This window comes from Anguilla rostrata, chromosome 4 (genome assembly GCF_018555375.3).
Source record: "Anguilla rostrata isolate EN2019 chromosome 4, ASM1855537v3, whole genome shotgun sequence".
NCBI classification, from domain to species: domain Eukaryota; kingdom Metazoa; phylum Chordata; class Actinopteri; order Anguilliformes; family Anguillidae; genus Anguilla; species Anguilla rostrata.
This window is the reverse complement of record NC_057936.1, coordinates 8071545-8096296: the sequence shown is the minus strand read 5'-3', so window position 1 is coordinate 8096296 and position 24752 is coordinate 8071545. Positions and strand designations below refer to the sequence as shown.

The window sequence follows — 24752 nt, the reverse complement described above, 5'->3', positions numbered from 1 at the left end:
TAAATTCTGATTTGCAGAACCCCTAAATATCTCTCCTGGGACCACTGGTATTTGGCTTTGTTGCCATACATTTTGCTCAACCATCAACTGTCAAGGAGCAAAAAGCTCTTGATGTATGTGTGTGCTTATGACCTACCCAATGTCCTTTCAATGAGAGAAATTGAGTACACTGCAATATACTGTAAATATGGGGACTTCTTTCTGAAGATGAAAATATAATGATCTGATGTTAAAATATATTTAAAAGCAGTGTTTTTTTTTGTTTTTTTAAATATCGCAATACCTGAAGGCGGCAATATTATAGAATAGTTTCCCATATATTGTGGAATGTTGCAATAACTTTAAAAAATACGTTTTATTTTATTATCGTTTTCGGTGTGTTCCATTTCTGCAATGGCGGCCTCTGACTGAGGTATTTTGGGTCTGAAAAAAATCAGCATTTGCCAGACTAATCAGGATTTTTTTTTTTTTTTTTGAACTGGAAAAAATGACATTGGGTGTGTCCACAGTGCTGCCTCAGGTGTGTCCTGCAGGTGTGTATGGGAATGTTCTCCAGGTGTGCTTTTTTTTTACACTACATTCACAGTCACTCAGGGAGATAGCTGGGCTCTCTGTCCCACAGTGTCTTCAGTTGGCCTAGCAAAGACACTTTGCACCGAATAGACCTTTAACCTTGATCACTGTTGATAGAATATATGTTCTTGTGAATGTCAATCACGGAAGCATCAAAGACTTCTACCCTTGTTCTGATATCAACATTGCAAAAGGACGTCTCAGTCTGAATTGTAGAAGACTTAGGATCTAAACAAAATTAATAAAAATGAATATAAAGATGGATTTTATTCTCAGAATTTCGTGTTGGTTTTGTTGTGATCTTTTTTTTGTTTCCCCCCTTCTCCCCCCCCCCCATTTTTCTTTGTCTCTCCTATTTAGAATCCTTCCTTTTGTCTTGTAAGATTTTAATTCTATTTTTTTTAAAACGTGTTTAAAAGAAACACCAAAAAATTTTCTTCTGTCAGTATCCCTGTCCTTCATGTCTTTATCAATTATTTCAATTAGACTACACACACTCGCACACACACACATAAACCTATATGTGTGTGTGCTTGTGTGTGATATAATTTATATTATTATTAATAAAGAGCTTGGGTTATTAAAAACATTTAAAAGTTATAGCGTTGTGCAATGGGGATACAGTATGTGGTTTTAAGAATGTAATAAAGATCTTTTTACAGAAATACATTTTCATGGTTTTTCTCCCTGAAAGCATTATGAAATTCTCATACCTGGTATTTTCATCAGTTCGCAACCATCTTGTGAAAACCCAGATGGTGAAAATCAAATTAAAATGAAGTTCTCGCAAATGAAATATGGTTTGGATGATTGACAACCAACACATTGCAGTAATCACGCATATATTACAATACACATCAGCCAGTGCATATATTCAAGACCAAATTAGCATTTATGAGTAAATAAGAGTAAGCAAATCCAGTAAGGCATAGTCAAAGTAATTGTCATGACAGTGCTTAACAACACACACTGAATTTTAAAACGGTGCGGGACCAGGTAGAATTGGGTTCCTCAGTCCTCAGGGTGGCTGACACTCCTCCCATATATTAACAATGTAAGGTGTGAGACCACAAATGTTTGATTAGAATCTTCGTAACTGAACATTCTAGTGCTGATGTAACAATCACAGCTGGTAACTTCAAGCAATTGAGTTCTAGAACGCTGACTCAGAGTATTGAAAAAACACTCAAAAAAAAAAACCTTCCCTTCAAATGGTTAATTCCCCCTGTGGCTTCGGGTTTGATTCCCCACTGTGGTACATTCTGTGCTGTCAACGCATCTCAGGCTGTGACCTTCTCTGCTCTGCTTTCCCTCAGTCCGAACAAAGGGAAAAATACATTTTAAAAAAATAATAAAAAGGTTACATAAGCACAGGGGCCACCTGTGAGCATGGACAGCGCAGCCACGGTGTGGTACAAATAATTACAAGAATGCAAAAGGACCACAGAGTCTCAATCAGGGAATGTTTTTTTGTGTGCCAACGGACTCCATCAAAATTTAACTTACACAAGGATATTACACTTAATACCCAAAATATCTGATCACCCAAGAATGAGGGGTACTTTTACTGTGGGCATATTGGGGTCATGTGTAAAATACACGAGTTTTATTTAACCTTTGTTTAGCCAAAGGAAAAAATAAAGCTAAATTGATAAACTATTGACAGACCCTTATATGCCAATAGAGCGAAATAACATTAGGTAAATAAATGAAGCCATGAATACTGTATGATTAAGGGTTTCACTAAGTGAAATGTTGCCCAGGGTACATCTTAGGATTTCCTACGTATAAAATATTGAAAAACACTTTGTTTTGTATACTCTACATAGCATGTATTCTGTCTGCCTTGATTTAGCAACCACACTTCATCCAAGTTACAGAAATACTTGCAGTTTGCAGTGACAAGCAGACTAAATATGGAAACATAAATGACTATTCATAATTGCAGCACTATTTAATTAAAATGCGCTTTCAAGGGACTCCGTCTAACTGACTGGCATGTAATTAGGGGAGTTGTTAAATTGCACGTTAATTTCACTATGGTGGCTATGAATTTTTAAAAAATCAACGAGGAACAGACAAAATGTGCCGTGCCATACTAATAAATTGCTGCAACGTGTAATCCGTAGTAGTCCACTGACTTTTTCCTAACGGCAGTGGGCACTGTCTTCATTTTTTGTGGATTTGCCCCGCCTCTCACTGTGAAATGTCCGAATTGCTAAAACGACTCACTATGCGGACTTTTCTAGTGCCTGCCCCCGCTAAGGCCGAGCAGGAAGCGGGCGCATTTGCCATCAGCTAAGCTAACTTAGCTAATAGCTTGACGGGGCTGGTAGACGACGTTAGCGCCAGGTCTAAACTTGATGCCCACTCAACCGGCGGCGCTAGCTGGCTAATAATACAGCTCACTGTCAGTGATTGTCGTGAAAAAACATTCTGCGGTGCAAAGAGGAAAATCTGACTCCAAGATGTCTGTGGCGGGCTTGAAGAAACAGTTTTATAAAGCGAGTCAGGTTAGCAAACAACTCCTTTTTGTCAAACTTATGAGCTGGATAACTTCATATGGCTCCTGGCTAAGTATGTGCACATTTGTTTTCGTTAGCAGTTAGCCAACGTTAACGAAAGTTATGCTATCTGGATATATTTTATATATTAGCACGCTAACACGCGAAATAAATCTATACTCGGCATGAGCTGTGTTTAATGTGGAAGTTGGGTAACATACTAATATTATCGGACTGTTTTTCTGGCGAGCCTGTGACGACTCTACCTGAGCTTTTGCGGGTCAGTGGTCTCTTAAAGGTAGTTGGCAAGATAACATTAGCTAAGTAGAGGGCTATCCACCCTCAGAAGCCATTTAACGCAATCCAGAGCAATTAGCAAGCAAGCATAGGTACAATTTAGGTGCTAAGGGTTTTCAGTATTTAGCCAAACAGCTAGTAAGCCGACAGTTATTTGTAATTGGCTAACTGTATCGTTCAAACAACAAGCGATTTGGGTAGCTAGCTAACTGTTGGAAATACATTTTTGAATAAGACTCTTGCAAACTAACGTTAACTAATTCATGATGTTTGCGTAAACCAAAAAATGGGGGAAAGATTAGAATAAAGACAAATTTTCCAGCTGGCCAGATGTTATTTTTTTTCTTAATAACAACGCAAAACTTGCTTTCGTTATTCTCGACTGACTAACTTGGGTAGCGAGCCAAGAAAAACTTAACCCTGTTCAAGCGCCCACATTCCCCCCACGTCTACCTTATTTAAGGGGTGCAGAGTTTCGCTAATATTAGCCATAGGTTGGCTGAATGCCTAACCATAGCCAGATAGTGAATTACATGGCAATTTAGGTAGCAAATACTCCACGCGTTATTAGCCTCTAAATAACGTGGTAAGTACACTGACGTTAACTTAATATGATGAAAAACACGTTTTCAACGTACAAAAATGCCAAGTTACTCACACGTATAAAGAACTTTCTATAAGTAATTAATTTAAACAGGCAAAATCTAGGCCTGCCATTAAAAGTATTGATGTCAAAATTACGAAGTTACAAGATACAATATTGTCTATCTGCTGTTTGTTTCGAGTAACTTGGCCCTGTGTGTACAAGCATACAGTGCATTGAGGGGGCAAACAGTGGATAGGTTCGTAGGAGTCAAGATTGGTTTAATAGGCCTAAATATGTCGATTTAAAAAAATCTGTATATCTTTTTAGTCTGCTAAAATGAATGCCGCAATACAATTTAGCCGTTAGCCAGCTTAAATTTAGCAAACCTTTTAGCTTGCATTGACTTTTTTCCCCTCCAAGGAGCAGAAGTGCTCCTGAATTGAAATATTTAGGAGCACACTAATGCATCCCAATTTGTAGATGTGCTCAAAATTATTTATCCACTTAGCACACGTCAATTTTAAGGAGCAGATGCTCCGGAAATGGAAGCACTGTAGGGCCCAGTTTTTGTCAACATATTTTGTTTGCCTCCTACGTTCGAGTTCTCGTTATATTTGGCGTGCAGAACTGCGGTAATGTTGCGTATGTCTTAACTTCTGTTCCAACCAACGGGCTGGTGTGAATGTAAGTTAGAAAAAGTTTTGTAATGGTTAAGTGACTCATCTTTATTAATAAATGCAAATGGCCTTAAATTTTGAGTAAGCAAAGCAGGCTCAACTGACATACAATGTTGTATATACACATTTTGTCCCAGTGATAGGTAAAGATTCATCATGAAATATAAAATTTATACACAACCCGAATTGTTTTAAAATATTCAACATTTCATACATTACACATACTTTCATATTTTATATTTCAGTTAGTAAACTGTTTCTAGGCTTTGTGAAATTGCTTGGTGAGGCATTAGTTAACCCCAGTGCCACGTTACAGTTTTATCTTAATTTGGTGCCCTTCCTTATGCAAACAGCCAGCATGCCAGTGAATGGTCTTGTTTACTGACCCGGCTGAATCTGAGCAGTTTGACTGTAATGTGCAGTAAGTCTGCCAGAATTTCAGCCATGCGTGTTATTTGGTTGGCCAAATGTCAGCGACTTCTTCAGATGAATCACGGTCTTATGTAGGCGAAAGGCTTCGGATGTGGCCATTCAAACCAGTTCAGCCCTTGACTGGCACACGCATAACTTGATTTGATTTTTTCGAATGACTTTATTTAATGATACTGACTTGAACTTGGTAGAAGCAAGCGGATTGGCAGGGCTGCAGTGTCTGCTGGTTTTTTTTTTGGTGTCTTTCAACACTTAAATCTAAGCCACTAATCTGTTAATCTAAGAGTGGCTGAGAATTCAAAACGCACTGTTGCTCTAGAGGCAGAGGGAGTATCTAGGGTTCACTCTCCTTCCAACAACATGCCAGGCTACCAAAGTTTACTAGTCTTCAGTGAGATAAATGCCTCATTGAAGTGGGAGGGGGGCTGTTTATTAAATTGTATTGTAGCTATCACAAGGTTATTACATTCTGCTTCACGGAGAGTTTACATTTTGTGTTATGGCACTTCAAAAAATTTATTATTTTATTTTTTTGTGCGTGGCCGTGTCTCCAGATGAAGATGAAATCTGTTTCACGTCAAGTTGTCCCGGCAACACAGAGAATGAACGGAATGCGAAAGGAACCAGGAACCCACAGACTAAAACAATTTTTGCAGTAATGGTCTCAGTTACAGGCAAACCTGTATGCTATCAGAGAATGATTTGGGGGATAATATAAGCACATACAATTCTGAACATATGTTTCGCGGGCCCCCGAAATATATTCATTGTATGGGAAACAGAGAACATAGGCTACATTACGTAATGGCAGAGAAAAATAGGGAGGGAAATTGCATTTAAAGAGAGTCAGAGTTGTTTCTGACTGTAGGCCATAGGGTGCAGGATTTAGGGTGCAGGACATAGGCTTAGGGTGTATGCCCTAGGGTGTAGGATGTAGGGGTTAGGGTGTAGGATGTAGGGCGTAGGTTGTTGGATATCGGGCTTTGGGTGTAGGGCATAGGACATAGGGTGGAGGGTATAGGATATAAGGTGTTGGGTGTATGGAAGTTCACTCTAAGGCTGTTGGCTGGTGAGTTAAGTCCACGTTTACACTGAGTGCTGAGGTTTGAAGATTTCATTTTGAAGTGTGAGTTTTCCTGGAGGAAAAATTTCAGCACGGCAAGGTGATCTACACCAGGGACTGGGTGTATATTAGTCAGGTAAATTATAATGGTTTGCTTTTGACTTTTTAGAGATTTTGGGCGATGATAATATTTTTTTTAAGTCTACCCCCTATTTGCTGCCGGGTTTTCTCTTTTACTTTCTCCTTCTCTCTTTTTCACTCCCCTCCCTCTCTATCGCTGTCATTCCCTCTCCATTGCTCTCTCTCACTCTCTCCGTCCTGCTCTCTCTCTTCCCCTCCCTCTCTATTCCCCCCTCTCTTTTTCTGTCCCTTTCTCTTTCTCGCTCTCTCTCTCTCCTTCCCTCCCTCCCTCTCTCTCTGCTGACCTCAGCAGGAGTGCCCGCCGCTCTCTCTCGCTCTCTCTCCCCCCTGACTTCCTGTCGGGAGCGGATCCAGCTTCCTGTCGGCGGGGATAAAAAGTGGGGGCCGCAGGGGATCCCTCGGCTGGACGCTCTCGGTGTTTTGGGCTGCGAGCTCGGCTGGCAGGATAAGGGGCTCTTTTGGGCCCTTTCGTGCCCATTTGGGCTGTAATTCCGATCGCCATGATTGCACACGCTCCCCCAGGCGCTGTGGCTTTAGCGCAGTGAAAGGCCCTGACAGACAGCTGCGGAGCTCCTGGCATAATGCTGGGCTGCCAGTGGAGCACCACAGCCTGTGATTTAGAGGGGTGGAGAGGTGCTTGGAAGGGTCCCACTGTTCCATGTTATATCCTCTCTCACTCACACACACACACACTCACTCACTCACACACACACACACACACACACACACATTCTCACTCACACACACACACACACACACACACACACACATTCTCACTCTCACACACACACACACATTCTCACTCTCACTCACACACACACACTCTCTCACTCACACACACAAACACACACACACATTCACACACTCTCTCTCTCACACACACAAACACACACATTCTCCTCACACACACAAACACAACATTCTCACTCATCACTCACACACACACACACACACACACATTCTCACTCTCTCTCACGCACACACACACACACACCTGACTCTCACTCTCACACACTCTCACCACACACACAATCACACACACATACACACACACACTTCAGCATAAGCCAGTACTTAATGCCAGACCTCATCTCATCAGCTGGATCATTGTTTGGTTTTCTGTATTGTAAATTAAGCACTAGGGCCTTAGCACTTACTGTTGACATATGATGCTTATGTTTCATAATGAATATGTTTCATTATCGTCTAGTTTTTTAAACTACATGCTGCTGATACTTGTGAAAAGTATGCAGCACATTAGGCATATGCTTCCTGACTTGACACTGCGTTTAACTTCAGCGAAGTAAGTACTGAAGGGTTTCGATTCAGCAGCCTTCAGTAACGATCAGATCGTGTGCGTGACCCTCGAACGCCCGAGCAATTTAAAGTATAACAGGAATACTTATCGGCTGATCTGCATGCAGTTCTTCACGTTCACTTTGTGCTGATGCTCAGAGAGATAGTGTTACACCTGCATGGGAACAACCCTGCAGCTTCTGATGAAGCTCACAGCAGCCAGTTGCACGCTAGGGCAACACATGTTCAGGTTGTCCCGACTTCCTTTTGTCAAACGTGTAGACAACACGGTCATTTTTTCAACAGCGAGTACGACAGGTTCACTCAGACCGATGAAGTGGCAGAGAGCTTGGGCTTAGATTCTTGGTCAACACAGGCTGCAAGATCCAAAAGCCCATTGGCTGCAGACACACACACACACACACACACACACACAGGCGAGGAGCCACACACACACACACACACACACACACAGGCGAGCAGACACACACACACACACACACACACACACAGGCGAGCAGCCACACACACACACACACACACAGACGAGCAGACACACACATACACACACAGGTGAGCAGCCCCACACACACACACAGGTGAGCAGCCACGCACAGTGTTTTAGTGCGTGTGGATTATACCGCTGCACATGCTGGGATCCCCTTGTATTTGGCTCACTGCTCACTGGCTCACAGTTGCAAACAGAGAGATGTGAAAGCGGTCTTGCATCAAAGGAAAATTCTGTTTATTTTTTCCCAACCCTCACCGTATTTTCCATCATTCCTATCAGTTTTGGGAGTATTTTTTACGCACCTGCTTCATTGTGTATGTTTTTGGAGACGGGCACTGTAGGTCTCTAGCTTCACTGTGTGTCTGTGGGGCGTATCAAGATACGGATTCAGTTTATCACAACCTCTTATTTGGAAGTGAACACGATTGTGAAATTTGAAATTTATTCGTTGAGATTGAAAGTAAAAATATTTTGGTGTATGTTGTTGTTTCAACTTGCAGAGTTGACCTGCTCTACTTGCCTGTTCTTCGAGCTCGCAAATGTGTTGTGTACAGTGGTTTCCTTTTAGGGTTGCCCAACCCCGTTCCTGGAGATTTGTCATGCTGAAGGTTTTTATTTCAACCCTAATTTGGCAAACCTGATTCTACTCAACGGGAGCTGTTGAATGAGGTGTGCTTTGTTAGGGGTTGAAATTAAAACCTACAGGATGGTAGATGTCCAGGAACAGGGCTGGGCAGCCCTGCTTTTAAGTGTATCAGTGATGTTTTTGCTGTCAGACCGTCCTGCCAGATCCCATGCGTCTGGATACGCCCGGGAGCAGTTTGCTAACATTTAGCACGTGTTCCTAAGACGGTAGTTTTTAGACGAGCCATGTTTGGGTCAGTCTGTGGGCTCAGAAGCGTCCAGTGAGCCCTTCATCTGCTGTTTTGCAGGAACACGGATTCTGCTTTCTGCTGAGTGCAGGGTGAAGCTATTTCGGGAACAGAAATATCCTGTGCAGTCAGGGCCACTACTTTTCCATTTAAAAACGCCCACTTCCACATTTTTTCCTTTTCATTTTGCGGCTACACTTTCTGTTTTTGAAGTTTGCTTGATTTTTAATCCCTGTTTGTTCTTAGGAGACAGTGGATTAAATCCCTGAATTTATTTAAATAATCAAACATAACAGGATTGCTTGGGACCAGCTTTCCATAATAATTACTAAAAAAATTTTTAATGTAAAAACATCTGTGATTGAGTTTATTCAATTATAATTGCCTTCTGGTTTCAAACACTTACGCGATGCTATCTCTGTCTGTCACCTAGTTACATATCTTCTTACTGCAGTCAAATGATCAGCCCTTTAGAAATGGAAGCATAGCTGTATTATTTACATTTGTATTTACATAAATGGCTGCTACATTTATTCTTGGGCCGGGCACAGATGCAGGCAGCACAGGTTACCCCTCAGAGGCTGTCAATCAATCAATCAAACCCCTCCCCCCTTATTCTATTGGTTGATCGTTGCTCCACATATGGCCTTAGAGACTACTTGATTCCGTAGCGGTACGTCCCATTCTGCCGTAAACAGCTGGTCCCGTTTGAAAACTTCCTGTTTTTTCATAGAGTAACTTCTCGTGTTCATTTTATGATTTTGAAATCGGAGAAGCAGGGGCTCAGCATGCTTGTTTTTTTTTTAAAAAAAAAAACCACATACTTCTGTACTCCGAATGATAAGGCTTAGAACAAACAGCCCATGCAGTAAAAGAAGTCGCTGTTCAAGTGTGAATGTTGAAGTTATCTATTCCTTGCCGTTAAGTTTTGCCCTTGGAGAACTGTGGGGTACAAAAACCCTGAGTTTTAATTGTTATTCTGCAGGTAATCCGTCACTCGAAACGGCTGATTACTCTGCTGCCTCACCTATTAGTGGTGACTTTGATGTGAGCTGTGCTGATCTTAAAGGGTGGGGGTGGGGGAAGGGGTAAATCCCAGCATGCCCTGCTGCTCTCCAAGGGACAACAGCACCACTCACTACTCAAGACAGGCCGGTTTCAAGACGGTCCAGTCATTTCGATCTGCCCTGGGAGCTGGTCACATAATGGCGTCGGTCTCCGGGTGTCAGAGTGAAGTAAATATGCATTCTGTACCTGCAGGTTTCGGGACTTTGAGTCCCCTGCTGGTTGCCTTCTCACGCCACAGTGCAGATTGCTGTCTGGCATAATGTGTTGTGACACCCAGCATGTGTAGCTGAAACTCGTTTGCTCACGTTTGTGTTCGTGTGAGCAGTTTACAGCAGCCGGCTGTAGTGATCGCTTGTCAGAAATGTTGGGGCATAAGCTATTAGATTTTCCAGTCAAAACAACATCTGTTAAGATTGTTAGGGATCTTCACACTGTACGGAGTGCAAGGCTTGTTTATTCGGTATCATACATTAGGTGAAAACTGTTTTCAACAAGTTTTCTACTTGTTTATATATTTGCATATTTAATGGGCGTTACTGTGTGAAATGTGAGGAGGTGTGTTTTAATATCTGTTCATATTTTGGCTCATGCTTTTGCGTTTGACTCTGACTGCAGCCTCCCTCCCGTCACATGACCCTAATTCCGAGCGTCCCCCTGGATTTAGGCCTAGCTCCAGTCTGGAATCATCTCCTTCTGAAGTTGTTTGTCCTTTATTTATATTTTTTTTTGCTTCCAAGTCGCAAATTGGTGATGAATGCTCATATTTTTAACCCTGTTGACGTCAGCAGCGCTATGACCACTCTGCTCATGCTGAGTATGGTTTGGTCGTAGTTTTGTGGCGTGCATTAGCACTGATGATGGTCTTTTTGGTTTCGTTTTTTGTAGCTTGTCTTATTCTCACACCTTCGTGGCCTCTCTCCCCCCCCCCCCCATTTGGCCGATCGCCCGCTTTGTTTTGGAAACACGGCTGCCTTGCGTTTCACTTTCGCGTGTTTGTTTGTAAATGTTTGCGCGGATGTGGGGTCAAGTGCGGTCAGTGCTGTAGGTCCCCTCTCTGTGACCTCACCTGCACCCGCCTGGAGAGCAGACTGAGCTGCCCTGCTTCTCCTTATAGAGGTCAAACACACATCAGGGCCAAAAGTATGTGGACGCCTGACATTCAACAACTCACCCAAAATTATGGGCCTCAACATGGAGCTGGTCCACCTATTGCTGCTGTAACAACCTCTACTCTTCTCGGAAGGCTTTATACTAGATATTGGAGACTTGCTGCGGGGATTTGCTTCCATTCAGCCAGAAGAGCACTGCATTAGTGAGGTTGGACTCTGATTGGGCGATTAGGCCCGGCTCGCAGTTGGCTTTCCAGTTGATCCCAAAGGTGTTGGATGGGGATGAGGTCACGGCTCTGTGCAGGCCAGTCAAATTCTTCCACACCGTTCTCTCGACAAAACCATTTCTACATGGACCTCGATGTGTGCCCTGGGTCATGGTCATGCTGAAACAGGAAAGGGCCTTCCCCCAAACTGTTGTGGAAGCACAGAATTGTCTAGAATGTGATTGTATGCTGTGGCATTAAGGTTTGCCTTCACTGGAACCAAGGGGCCTAGCCTGAACCATGAAAAACAGAGGCAGTGTAGTTTAATGGGTGAGGAACTGGTCTGGTTCTGGGTAGGACACTGCCGTTGTACCCTTGAGCAAGGCACTTAGCCTGCATTGCCTCAGTATACATCCAGCTGTGTAATTGGGATACAATGTAGATACTATGTAAAAGTTGTGTAAGTCGCTCTGGATAAGGGCGTCTGCTAAATGCCTGTAGTGCAATGTAATGCAGTGTGTCTTCAGCTCTGTTTCACTGTAGCCTGCCCTGGCTACAAAGTAACAGTAAACCTGCAACACGGAAGCTGTTTTCAATCAACGTTCCAAGTCATTGAGTCCACATAGTAACATTTGTTGCAATATGCTTCACTGCTCTAAAACTCCCACATAAGCAAGCCTTGGGCGACTGTGGCAAGGATGAACTCTCTATAGTGTAAGAATTTGGCAGAAAACTCAAGAAGATGAGCCTGTTCACCAGAGGCTGGCTCAGGTGGTAGTTCAACCAGTGAAAACGTACATTGTGACTTACTGTATGCTTGTAAATGACAGGCTAAAATCTTGTTGAAGACTGACTTTAAGTGTCAGCCAAGGCCATTTGTGTATTTCAGTCATTTGTATGGTTGGTATTACAATATTTTTGTAAAGACAAACTGATCGATTGATGCTTCGTAAAATCTATCAAAACTATCGAAACAAAACGTTTATTGTTGTCACGGCTAAATAAATACTGTTATTTTTTTATCTATTTATTCATTTTTTGGAGCATCAAGCGAGTGTGCGCGTGCCGTGCCTCTGAAGGCGAGCGGGCCGGTCTGCGTGTGTGTGAAATCGGCAGGAATGCAGCTGTTCCCCGGTGGAATTTGAGGAGCGGAAGGCGCACGAGGACAGGCCGGTCTGTTCAGGGGAAGCCAAAACCAGATCGAGCTGTTTTTTAAGCCTCTACAGGGGCGGTTGTGGCTTTTTGGTAACGTGTTCTAGCACAAAACGAGAAGAAAAAAAAAGAACTGCGCAAGTGATCTTGTCCGTTCTTCCTCGCGGTTGTTTGTTTGAGTGCTGCCGACTCGCTGTTGAGCTCCTCCTCTTCGTTTTGAAGTCTTTGCGCCATGCAGATGTGTTTTCTTGGACGGAACCCTGAACGAGTTCGCACCTCCTCTTACGTGTGCGGCTGTGTCAGGTGTCCAGCGGAGATGAACGCATGACTCACCTTCTTGTTTTTGACCATTGAAAAAAAATCAACCCACACCCGCACCGTTTTATTCGTCGCATTATTTCCTTTTTCGTTCAAGCGCGGCAATCGGCTGCTGTCTGATGACTTCCCGCCACTTCTAAGAGCACTCGAGAATGTGTCGCTGTCGCACTTAATGTTCTTTTCCCGCAGTGTTGCAGGAGGCCGTCAAACAGCATGCTCGCCGTGTTTTTTTTTTCCCCTTCACGCTGTTGTCACTAAATGCTGGTTCATCTGATGTTGTTGCTGAGCTGTAATTTAAAGGGAGAAAAGCACATGATTGACTGCATAGAACATTTAATGTCCACGTATTTAAGTGTCCAGCCTACTGTTGTCATGGTGATTACATTAAGACTGGGTTCCACTAGGGCTCTGCACTGTTTTTGTAGTAGCACAGATGGCTGACATATTTAACTCTCTTTGGGTGCACTCTCAGAAATAAAGGTACACAAGGGTACAAATTCTGTACAAGTACAAAACTGTACCTCTGAAGGACGGTGCTAGTGACAAGCGATTGCACCTTTCTAGGTAGGCTACTGGATGGCACCTTTTTTTCTGAGAGTGTATATGACCTTTTAAGCACGTCCTCCTCCTTGCTACAGCTTACAGTAACTGTTGGGCTGTGTTGTGGACACACCACTGCTCTAATTGAGTTCAGATTCCCGCTGCTGCACTTTGGACCGAGCGAGCCTGTCCACCTGCCCACATTTCTCAGAATTTCTCGCCCCACCCAGCCAATGCGAAACGTTCTCACAACGTTGCGGTGAAGTTATGACGTTGACAGAACACTCCAGTAAACATTGAGAGCAGGGCAGTCCCTCTGGGGGGACCAATCATCTTGCAAGGTGTGGGCATTTGTAGGCAAAACACCGATACACGGGCCTGACTACCTGTGTAGTTCTTACACGTGAATAGTTGAACATAGTTGAACACGGTGTGAGATCAAATCGCTCGTTGGAGTATGTTAAATATGCAGTGACCTGCGGTTACTCTTGCAGCAGCTAGCTGGTGTAAAGGAGAAAGTGCGCCAGCCTGCATGTCTTAAAGCGCATTTCCACATGCGCCGCTCTAAGCAAATGGTGTCGCAAATAAATTACATCGGAGACTCGGGGAAGGGGAATTGTGAATCTGTTCCGCATTTACAGGTGTTTCACCTGTAAATAAAACTTTGGACAAGGAGCAGTATTGTTGCCGAGGTTGTTTATTTGTGAACGTTCCACTGCCTGTTGAATGCTAAAAAAAAAAAAAAAAAAGCCGCTACTAAAAGTTGCCCCAGGGCCTGTTTCACGAAGCAGGATTCCTGAATCGGGTGACTAACTGCACCGAGTGAAACCCTGTACAGCTCGTTTTACTTCAGTCCATGTTTCAGATTTGGGAGAGTTTCTGGGTTTTACTCAGTGTCGTTATCTAGCCAACGCAGCAAGCCTGCTTCGTGATACCGGCCCCTGGTCCTGATCGGTTGTGTCGTCGCCGATTCGTGTTTCTTTAGTGCTTCAGTTTCCAAGTTAAATCTGGTCCTTCAGGAACGCCTCGCTCTCAGCTTTTGGCTCAAGGCTGTAACACGAAACTGTTGTTTCCGCGGTAACTGCGTCACATGACTCGGTTATAAACATACGCTACGTTCCGTGATTCTGGTTGTTATTGTAGGAAATGGAATGAGAGCTATAGATTTGTTTTTCGCGTTACTGGACGTCGATGAACTATCAATCGTTTCCCTTGCCCAATCCAAGGCCGCGGTTCCCGCAGATGTAGACGCCCTGAGTCCGACCGCTGTTTGTTTGTGAGCGGTGAAGCAGTCGGTGTTCGCGGGGTATGGGCGAGGTTTCGTTTGCGTGGGGGATAACAGATAACAGCTGTCGCATTTGCAGACAGTGTACAGAGTGACCCGCGCGGACTCCCCCCTTGGCAGTGGGAACAGTTTTAAATCCTGCGGCCTGTCGTCATATGAGCCTTCAACGTAAATGCTCGCTTTGTCTTGCAGAACCGCGTGAAAACACAGCGACTCTGTTATTGTTCCTTTGTGCGTGTTTGTATGTGTTCACTTGTGTGTATAAATAAACCCATGTAACACTTGACTACACAATGGTGGTGAAACGTTTAAAGTGATGTTTGTTGTTTTACTGCAGAAAAACGTGGAAAAGCCAATGCTGTAATAATATTCATAGACCAAGAAATACAGTTGAAGAAAAAGTACATTGAGTGCTACACAAGTGAAGATAGCCTTTGAAGCCCTGCATAGATTAGCACACAGCCTACGTCTTCATGTTCAGTCTTGTCGCCTGAACAGGTCTACCCCCACCTTAATGCTAGTGGCAGTTTTGTGAAGGAGAAATGTTTCTGTATTGGGTTCACAAAGCTTGAATTCATTTACAAGGACAGTGATTTTTTTCCCCCCCACTGGTCCAATGACCATATTTTGAAATTGGTATAATTAGCATTGTTGCCTTAGTCAGAATTTGTTTTTGTTTTTTCAGTTGCATCGGGTCAGGAAACAAAAAATAATGAAATGAAGCCTAGCTCTTTAATTGAAAAATATTTGTAGAGCATAATTGTCATTTTTGATTTGGTGAGTTCAGTGTGTGATGTGTGTGTGTGTGTGTGTGTGTGTGGGGGGGGGGGGGTTATAGAGGCAATGTGATATGTTCATAGAAAATAACACCTTTAATTCTCTCAGTTTCTCTGTCTTTATGACTGTTCTGGTGTGTCTGGGTGAAGATCCTCCTCTAAAGTATTACAGACCGCCTCTGCCTGAAGTTATAAAAACCTGTTATAGGTAAACTGTCCATATGGAGCTTATGGGACCAGTGGGGCCCAGAGGGCTGGGCATACCTCATTATCCAGACTGAAGTGAAGAGGGATGAAAACACACGGAGGGGGAGATGAAAGGAAGGAAGGAAGGCAGCATGTTGCAGTTTGTCTGGGGGAGTGGGGGAGGGATGGATGGATGGAGTGAGGGAGGGAGGGAGGGAGGGAGGGAGCGATATGGGGTTGCTGGGCTGTTATTTAACATGTGTCCTGCTAAAGAAACTGCCTGTTTTAGAGGGAGGGAGAGGGAGAAAGAGAGAGATGGGGAGAGAGAGAGAGAGAGAGAGGGACTAGGCTTGTATAAGATATGAGTAGTGTGAGTGTGTTTGCAACTGTTGCAGAACAGTTGTATGTCCAAGTGTGTGTGTCTGTGTGTGTGTGTGTCCGTGCGTGTGTGTCCGTGTGTGTGTGTGCATGCATATGTATGTCTGTGTGGGTGTCTGTGTATCTGTGTGTGTATGCCCATCTGTGTGCGTGCGTGTCTGTGTCTGTCTGTCTGTGTGTGTGTGTGTGTGTGTCTGCATGCATATTTACGTCCGTGTGCGTGCGCGCGCACACGCGCGTGTGTGTGTGAGTGTGAGTATGTGTGTGTGTGAGTGTGTGTGTGTGTGTGTGACACCGCCTGGCCCCCTCAGCGATGTACGGTGTCCCAGCTGACATGTAATGTCAAAACATTCCTGTAACACTATCGCTGCGGTCTGGTGCCATGCTTCTGTCACATCACAGCCGTGGTGTGCAAAGGGCATGCGTTGGCTGGCATGTCAGGGGGCCACACGCGTGTGCTTTCGAACACGTGTGGGTTTCAGCACACGGGTGCAGCACACGTATGTCGGGAGTGTGTGCTGCGGATGAAGTGCAGATTGGGAATGTGTTGTGTTGTGTCCAGTGTACATTTTTTTTGGTCATGTGAGTGTTTCTGCGTAATTTTGACTCTGTGTATTGAAGCTGTCCCCCGTGACAGAGAGCCCGTTTCTGTTCTCCTCTTGTACTGGGAAGTGCAGGAAGTTCCTGAATGAGGCTGTTAAATGTACTCTTTGTCAGGGAATTGTGCTCGGCGTGACCCTTGACCTCTGCGCGTGGTGTGATTTTTGTGAAGTTGGGCCGCTGAAATGAAGAGTGTTGGGGGTGGGGGTGGGGGCGGAGTGGGGTTCGCCCTGCTGGGGTCCTCGGGGGGTGTGTTGTCTGGTGGCCCGTTGGGGGTACGGACCCCGTCTGACCACGCAGTGAAAGACCCGTCCTCAGATTCGGGCCTGAGGAGAGGAGTCCGCTCTCCCCTCTTGCTGCTGTGTGCCCCCACAGAATGTGGAGAATGGAATTGGACAGACAGCAGTGTTCTATCTTTACAGCACTGCTGTTTCACTGTAACGCTGTTCTCTTGTGTGAGTCTTCATCAAGTCCTGCTTGTAGCCATATCATTTTCATCATCATCATCATCATTATTGTTATTATTATTGGATTTAGGTCACTGACTTCTCTTTTACATATTTTCTTGTCAAACACTGTACACTGGAATGCTTTTAAAATATTTACATTGATATTCTTTTCCATTTCCCATGTATATGGATACAGTAGCATTGGTTATCATACTCTCTCTCTGACTGACTCCCTTCCTCCCTCCCTCCCTCCCTCCCTCTCTCTCTCTCTCTGTCTCTCTATACAGTTGGTGAGTGAGAAGGTTGGAGGTGCAGAGGGAACAAAACTGGATGAAGACTTTAAAGATTTGGAGCGGGTGAGTCGTCCTGCCTGCGCGTCTGCACGGCGACGCGTCTGCGCAGTCGGCACCCGCCAGCCGTCCGGCTGCAGTCCCAGACGCGCCCTAATGCCGTCACACGCGTCTGATTCTGTTTTTTTAATGGAGAAGTGGGAATGCGGCGTCCTGCGCTTCCTGTTCGGTGTGAAGCGGCTGCACTCTGGCGGCGGGAGAGCAGCTGATCCGCCTCCTGCGATCAGCGCCTGTATTCATAAAGCATCTGTAGCAGGGGAGCCGATCCAGAGTCATATTTCTCCTCACGGTCTCCTTATCAGTATTAATAAAGCATCTGGAGCAAAGAGCTGATTCACGCTCACGTTTCCACTGCCCATCTTCTAACTCGTATTCATAAAGCATCTGTCGCTGTAGAGCTGATCTAGGCTCGTGTTACCCCTGCCTATCTCCTATACCGTATTCATAAAGCATTTGGAATTAAGAGCTAATCTAGGCCGGTGTTAGCCCTGCCCATCTCCTAAGCCATATTCATAAAGCATCTGGAGTAAAGAGCTAATCTAGCTCGCGTTAGCCCTGCCCATCTCCTAAGCCATATTCATAAAGCATCTGGAGTAAAGAGCTAATCTAGCTCGCATTAGCCCTGCCGTGAGTCTTGACACTCCGGCTCAGCCTGAACAGGCTTAGCTGGCCTCCTGCTTCTCCAAACAGTGGATCACATGACCTCATGCCATCAATCAATTAAATACAGTCATGTCCCGCCAATGACAGAAATGGGGGGGGAATTAATGGATTTTGTTGTGGGCATCTTGTCTGCGGTTTCTATTAATATCCTTAATTGGACAGATGTGTTTACCCGTTTGCTTAGAGAATAGCCTGGATCTATTCTGTGTGCCTGGTCATGTGGATCTGGATGGATCTGTGTATGTGTGTCCTCCGGGCACTGGTGCATACAGGATCGACTGCAGCATCAATAGAAAAACGTCAATGAGGCCATCTGGGTAGTGTAGAGGTATAAGCACTCGCCTACCACCCGAGAGACCCGGGTTCAATTCCCGGCAGCGGTACTCCCGGCTTGGTCCTACGAACACAGTTGGCAGTTGGAAGCCAGTGAGGGTATGAGTCCTGATCGTTGCATTAGCGACTCCTCCTGTTCAGCAGGGAGGGGATCTGGGGGAGGTAGCGTGAACCTCCGCACGCGATTCGCTCTCCCAGTGAAACTCCTCGCTGTCAGGTGAAAAGAAGCGGCTGGCGACTCCACGTGTATCGGAGGAGGCATGTGGTAGTCTACACCCTCCCCAGACCGACAGAGGATAGCGCATCGACCAGGACTGTGATACACACGGGAAATTGGTATATCGACTAAATTGGGGAGAAAATGGCAAAAAAAAAAGAAGAAAAACATCAATGGAGGGCGCGTACTTGTGCTTCTCTCTGAGCCAATCACGGTCCACCTTGGGAGTTTCTGCAGGGAATCTCGGCTGTGTTTTGTTGTCCTCCCCAGCCCCCCCCTCCCCCCCTCCCTCCGTGGCGTCCGGCGGTGGCTCGAACCTCGTTAAGCCTGACGTGGCACGGCGTAGAGCGCGGCGTGGCGGGGAATTTCCGTCCCTTAGTCATGGGGGGGGGGTGGGGGGGCGCAAACAGATGGAAACGGTTACCCCGGCGGTGGGCGACGCCCCCACGGTGGAGCGGGACGACGCACGCACAGGCTGAACACGCTCGCTTCGCTCACCGTCCGTCACACAAACATTAGCTTTGAGGTCTTTCACTTACGAAGATGGGAGAAGTGAGATAAAATATGCTATCAAAACACTGTAACGCTTTACAAAATATATGGGCAAATATATATGTTGTCACTTTTGGAGAAGCGTGGGGCCGTGTGTATACGCACACACTCACACAAAATAATACGTACTGTACCTTCCTGTAAAGTATATTTACAACATATGTAAACGGTTTAACACAGGGTATTCCTTAACGGTATTAGGAGTCGTTTGTGGTAGTCGTGCTGTAAGGAGACGTTTCCTGTCTGGTTTTTTTTTCACCTCGTTCCGTTGCTGTTTTTGAAGGCGGTATTTAGGGCGATGTTGCCGACGCCCCTTTCTGCTCTGCGGGTGTCCGAACGGGTTTCAGTAAAAAAACGTGCCTCTTTCTCAAGCGAGGGCGCGGGACGCTGGTTCGCGTCTGAGACTGGGCCCGAGGATAATTCCGCTTCCCTGAACTGCGGAAAGTTTTAGCCGGAATGTTCCGGGCCCGAATAGCCTGGAATGTTTGTGATACTTACACGGTGTGGTCTGCAAACCCGTTATTTGAGTTCTACTCGGAGACAAAGCATTCACGTTTAGGCGTTGACCAGCAGCTCTTTTCCAAAACGATTTAATGAGCTGCATGTATTCCATCTGTATATTTAACTGGAACGGTTCAGGTTCAGCGCCTTACTCTGGGGTACAGCGCCAGTGCTAAGGCTGGGAGTCAAACCTGCAACCTCCGAGTTACAATCCCAGTTCCTCTAGCCATTCTACTACACTGCCACTCCAACACAACAACGTGAGGGAAATATCTGATTTGTAGTGCTTTTGCTCCTGTGTTTTGTAGAAAGTCGATGTGACGAGCAAAGCTGTGGTCGATGTGATCTCCAAGACCTCCGAGTACCTGCAGCCCAACCCAGGTAAGAGACTCGAGCCTGGCGTTGCTGTGCACAGACGGGGACCGTTAGTAAGCTATGATCTACTGACATCATTACCGGCCTAATACAGAAATCCCTGTATTGTCACCTGTTTTTAAGTGCCATTTTACAAAAATGTATTTGTCGAGTGATTGTTTGACATTGTAGACTGTATGTTTCAGCATTACTGCTACAGTCCACTACTTTTCTCATGCATCTCTCTTGATTTATACTTTTTTTTACCTTCTAATCCTGTTCTCTCTCTCCCTCTCTCCTACTCTCACTCACTCTCAATTCTCTTGGCTTTTTTCTCTTTCACTCGTGCTATCTCTCTAACCCCACTCTTTCTTTGTCTCACACTCACACTCTTTCACTCTCCCTCCCTCTCTCCCTCTATTTATCACTCCCTCACCCTCCCTCCATCTCTCCCCCTCGCCTCCTGTTTTCCCAGCATCCCGTGCGAAGCTGTCCATGCTGAACACGGTGTCTAAGATCCGGGGGCAGGTGAAAAATCCGGGGTACCCCCAGGCAGAGGGGCTGCTGGGAGAGTGCATGTCCAAGTACGGCCGCGAGCTCGGCGAGGACACCAACTTCGGTGCGTCTGTGTGTGTGTGTGTGTGTGTGTGTGTGTGTGTGTGTGTGTGTGTGTGTGTCTGTGTGTCTGTGTGTGTGTGTGTGTGTGTGTGTGTGTGTGTGTGTGTGTGTGTGTGTGTGTGTCTGTGTGCATTTCTGTGTGTGTGCGTTTGTCGGCCTCTTTGTGTGTCTTTGTGTTTGTGTGTGTGTACGGATGTTATGTCATGAATGTCATTTTCATGACGTGAACTGGTCTTGCCTTTTCCTCGACTGTGCTGCAGGGGGCGCTCTTGTAGATGCAGGGGAGTCCATTAAGAGGCTGGCGGAGGTGAAGGACTCTCTTGACATCGATGTGAAACAGAACTTCATAGATCCCCTTCAGGCGCTGTGCGACAAGGACCTGAGAGAGATACAGGTAAACGCCCCCGGCTCCAGACATTAGGGACTTTTATTTATATGACACGTTCATGCATCAGCTTCGGGTAGCAGCATCAACCACAGACACATTCAGACGAAGTTGGACGTAGTCATTCCAAAGCAGAAGTGCTATAACACCACTGTATTTGACACTACTGTATCGACCTCAGAGGACCGCAAGATATCGAAGCAGCAAAGAGTGCAGTTGGTGTCTTGAAGCAGTCATTTGCGAGGGAGAGTAAGCTGTGCAGTAGTGTCAGCGTCGCTGCTGTAATTGACAGTATCGCAGTGTGTTATTTTACCAGCTCTGACAGGACGTGATTACGTTTGTGTCTGAGGCCCTGGGCTGGAGCCGGCTGTCAGACAGACCAGCATGGAGCAATGTCAGCTGTGTGTGTGTGTGTTAAGGGTGTGTGTGTGTGTGTGTGTGTGTGTGAGTGCAGAACTGACGGCTGGTGTCTGACAGACCAGCATGCATCTGGAGGAGTGTCAGCTGTGCTTGAGTTTGAAAGTGTGTGAGTGTAACTCAGCCCAAAAGTCACAACAGAAGCCTGCCTATATTGAATTTCTACACATTCAGAGTTTATTCAAGGAGAGAAAATGACAGGGTCTTATGAGATCTGGGTCTGCATAAAGTATCTTATAAAGAGTAGAATCCCCCCCCCCCCCAGAATTCTCAATCGGTCTAGAACGCTGTTGCTGTTCACTTGCCAGTAGTGATTGTGACATCAGCATTAGAATTTTCAGTTAAGAACATTCCAATCACACATTTGCGATGTCACGCCTTTAAGGGTTAATTCATAAAGCCCCTTTTAATGTGCTACAGGGAGATGATAGCCTTTAGCCCTGTCGGCGTGTGCGTGCTCGCACGTGAAGGTTCTGTGTCTTGGGGCTATTTGCAGGCAGGAAGTGTCACTGTGATAATCATATTCAGAAAGTATGTCTGAGCACCAGGGCTGGTCCAGGTTCAGGTTTTCCCGTTCTAACCCTGAGCTGAATGGCCAAACTGATCCTCTCACTCCACCTAGCCCTGACCCTGGTCCTGTCCAAATGCTAACCTCGTCGCTTATGAGCTGTACGGCCAAACTGATCCTGGGTCAGTCTCTCACTGCACCTGACCCTGACTCTGGTCCTGTCCCAATGCTAACCTTGATCCTTATGAGCTGTACGGCCAGACTGATCCTGGGTCAGTCTCTCACTCCACCTGGCCCTTCCCCTCAGCACCATCTGAAGAAGCTGGAGGGCCGGAGGCTGGACTACGACTACAAGAAGAAGCGCCAGGGGAAGATCCCGGACGAGGAGGTGCGGCAGGCGCTGGAGAAGTTCCACGAGTCCAAGGAGGTGGCCGAGACCAGCATGCACAACCTGCTGGAGACCGACGTGAGTGTCCCCCCCCCAGCCCAGCCCACCCCACCCCCAAATCACTCCCACCCCACGATCAGCAGGACGCATGACCCTTGACCCTGGAGGAGAATGTCTGTCTTGGGGGGAAAAAAAAATAACCTGTCTGTTTACTCCATTTAAAAAGTCATTTCAGTGGAATGTTAAGTTTTAGCAGCCACATCTGTTCATTTCAAATGCTGGAAATACCAGCTGTCAGAATGCTGGGCTTTGTGCTCTAATTGGCTACAGTGCCATCTAGTGGCCAAAAGTAGCCGAAGCATCTTGGTTCTTGGCAGTAAACCGCCTGGCTGGATTAAACTCTGATCTGGCTCTTAAAGGGGGATTTCTCTGTCTGTTGACATGTGCTAATGGTTTTAAATGTCATTACGAAACCAAAGGCAGATTTCCACTTGGGAAAGTACTGTTTCTTTTCTATTATATTCACCAGATGTAATGTTGGAAAGTGATTAAAATGTCTGTGCCCCAAGCAGTGTACTACAATAAAGCTGTAATACAATTAGTTTTGATCTGTAGGACCCCCACCCAAGCTCAAGCCATTTGAGGGGGGGGGGCACATCATAAGTTAATGATATTATTAATTATATTTTTTAAAAAGGTTTTATAATTTTAAATATTTCTCCAAATCCTTATATAGTCAATGCATCTCAGGTCTGGCCAGGGACCCCCCTACAGTACCTTCAGGGACCCCCAGGGGGGTCTCTGGACCCCCTGTTTAAACTCCAGGCAGTACAGTCCCGACTCTGACTGCTCTACAGGACTGTAGTCTTCACCGTTCAGCTTTTGTCCTCTCTTCAGTGGAAAACAGGCTTTTTATTTTTGACCTTCAGTTGCCTGCCAGAGTGCTGGAGTTTTAAGGAATGCATTCAGTTCCCCCCCCCACATGACGAGGTTTAGCCTCTGCATGCCTGCGGGGTTTTGTTAGCTGAGCTGCGTTGCTTTAAGGTTAACGCAGCTAACGTAGACGGCGATCCGCTCCCTGGCTGCCCATTGGCCGGGCGCTACGGCATGGAAAGTCCCAGCCTTCCCGAGGCTGTGAGCTCGGTTACTTAGTAACTATTCGCCGGGACTGTTTCTGTTTGCCAATGGTCCTGTGATGACTCACGGCCGTGACCTCTGAACTCCGCGTGGTGTGTTTTAACTCCTGAGTGTGTCTGCTCAGTGTATTTTTTTAGCTCCAGTGTGTTAATTGCGGAGTGTGTGTTGATTCTGAACTGCACCTGCGCAGTGTGTGTGTGTGTGAGAGTGTGTGTTAACCCCAGTCAGCTTTCTCTGTTCTCACTCCTGTGTGTGTGTGTGTGTGTGTGTGAACCCCAGTCTGGCTGCTCTGTTCTCACTCCTGTGTGTGTGTGTGTGTGTGTGTGTGTGTGTGTGAGAACCCCAGTCTGCCTGCTCTGTTCTCACTCTTCCCTGTGTATGTGTGTGTGCAGATTGAGCAGGTGAGCCAGATTACCTCTCTGGTGGAGTCGCAGCTGCAGTATCACAAGCAGGCCGTGGAGATTCTGGAGGAGCTGTCGGAGAAGCTGCAGATCAGGTGAGTTTGCGTGTGCGCCTACGCGCGTGCGTCCGCTCGTTTGCAATCATACGTGCTCATGTGATCGTACGCGTCCGTACGCGATCGAACGCTCTCGTGTGATCATGCGTGTTTCAGTCAGGTGTCCTCTGTGCCCCACACAGAGCAGGGACTGCTCCGGTAAAGATGTGACCGAACCAGTTTCATTTCTGCATCACCCTGCTCAGCTTTTTAAACATTACTGCCTTAAGGCAGCAGCCCTGAGAATGATTAATATGTGAAAGACACCTCCATTCTGGCTCTATCACACATGGAAGCTGAACCGGGGGGGTGCTGTTCTGCAGGTTTAACACCATCCTCTCTCTCTGAGCCCTGATAATAATTAATATGTGAAAGACACCTCCATTTTGGCTCTGGCACACATGGAAGCTGAACCGGGGGGGTGGGGGGGGGGTGCTGTTCTGCAGGTTAAACACCACCCTCTCTCACTGAGCCCTGATAATCCAGTGACACTTAAAAGCACCAGAGTTCTATCTCTGCAGTTTATCAGACATCTTGTCCTGGTTCAGAAAGCTCGCCGCACTTCAAAGGCTCCTGAGTCCTCTCTAACGAGGGGCTCATGATTTCGGGCTCTAATAAAGAGGTTCTCCTGCTATGGGGCGCTGTAGTGCAGAGGGGCTCTTGATTTTGGGCTCTGTAACGTGGGGTGGGGGGGAGCAGCTGGTGCTGGGCTGAACCTCATACTGACTCATTTCTTCTGGCTGCTGGGGTCCAGCTGGCTGCCAGTGCGTTTGCCCTGGCAGAACTGAGCTTCTGTGGTCTTCATGTCTGCTCT

The 24752-nt window shown here is 46.0% G+C and overlaps 1 protein-coding gene across 1 annotated transcript in view; it reads left to right on the top strand.

Moving 5' to 3' along the window:
• Positions 1 to 2803: 2803 nt before the first annotated feature.
• sh3gl1b (SH3-domain GRB2-like 1b) overlaps positions 2804 to 24752 on the top strand; it is a 27014-nt gene continuing 5065 nt past the window's right edge. Inside the window, exons 1-7 of the mRNA XM_064330399.1 lie at positions 2804 to 3086; positions 17307 to 17375; positions 19944 to 20016; positions 20465 to 20608; positions 20868 to 21001; positions 22225 to 22383; positions 23835 to 23938. Coding sequence (XP_064186469.1) covers positions 3042 to 3086; positions 17307 to 17375; positions 19944 to 20016; positions 20465 to 20608; positions 20868 to 21001; positions 22225 to 22383; positions 23835 to 23938 — 728 coding nt within the window. The 5' untranslated portion in view covers positions 2804 to 3041. The remainder of the gene's footprint in view (positions 3087 to 17306; positions 17376 to 19943; positions 20017 to 20464; positions 20609 to 20867; positions 21002 to 22224; positions 22384 to 23834; positions 23939 to 24752) is intronic.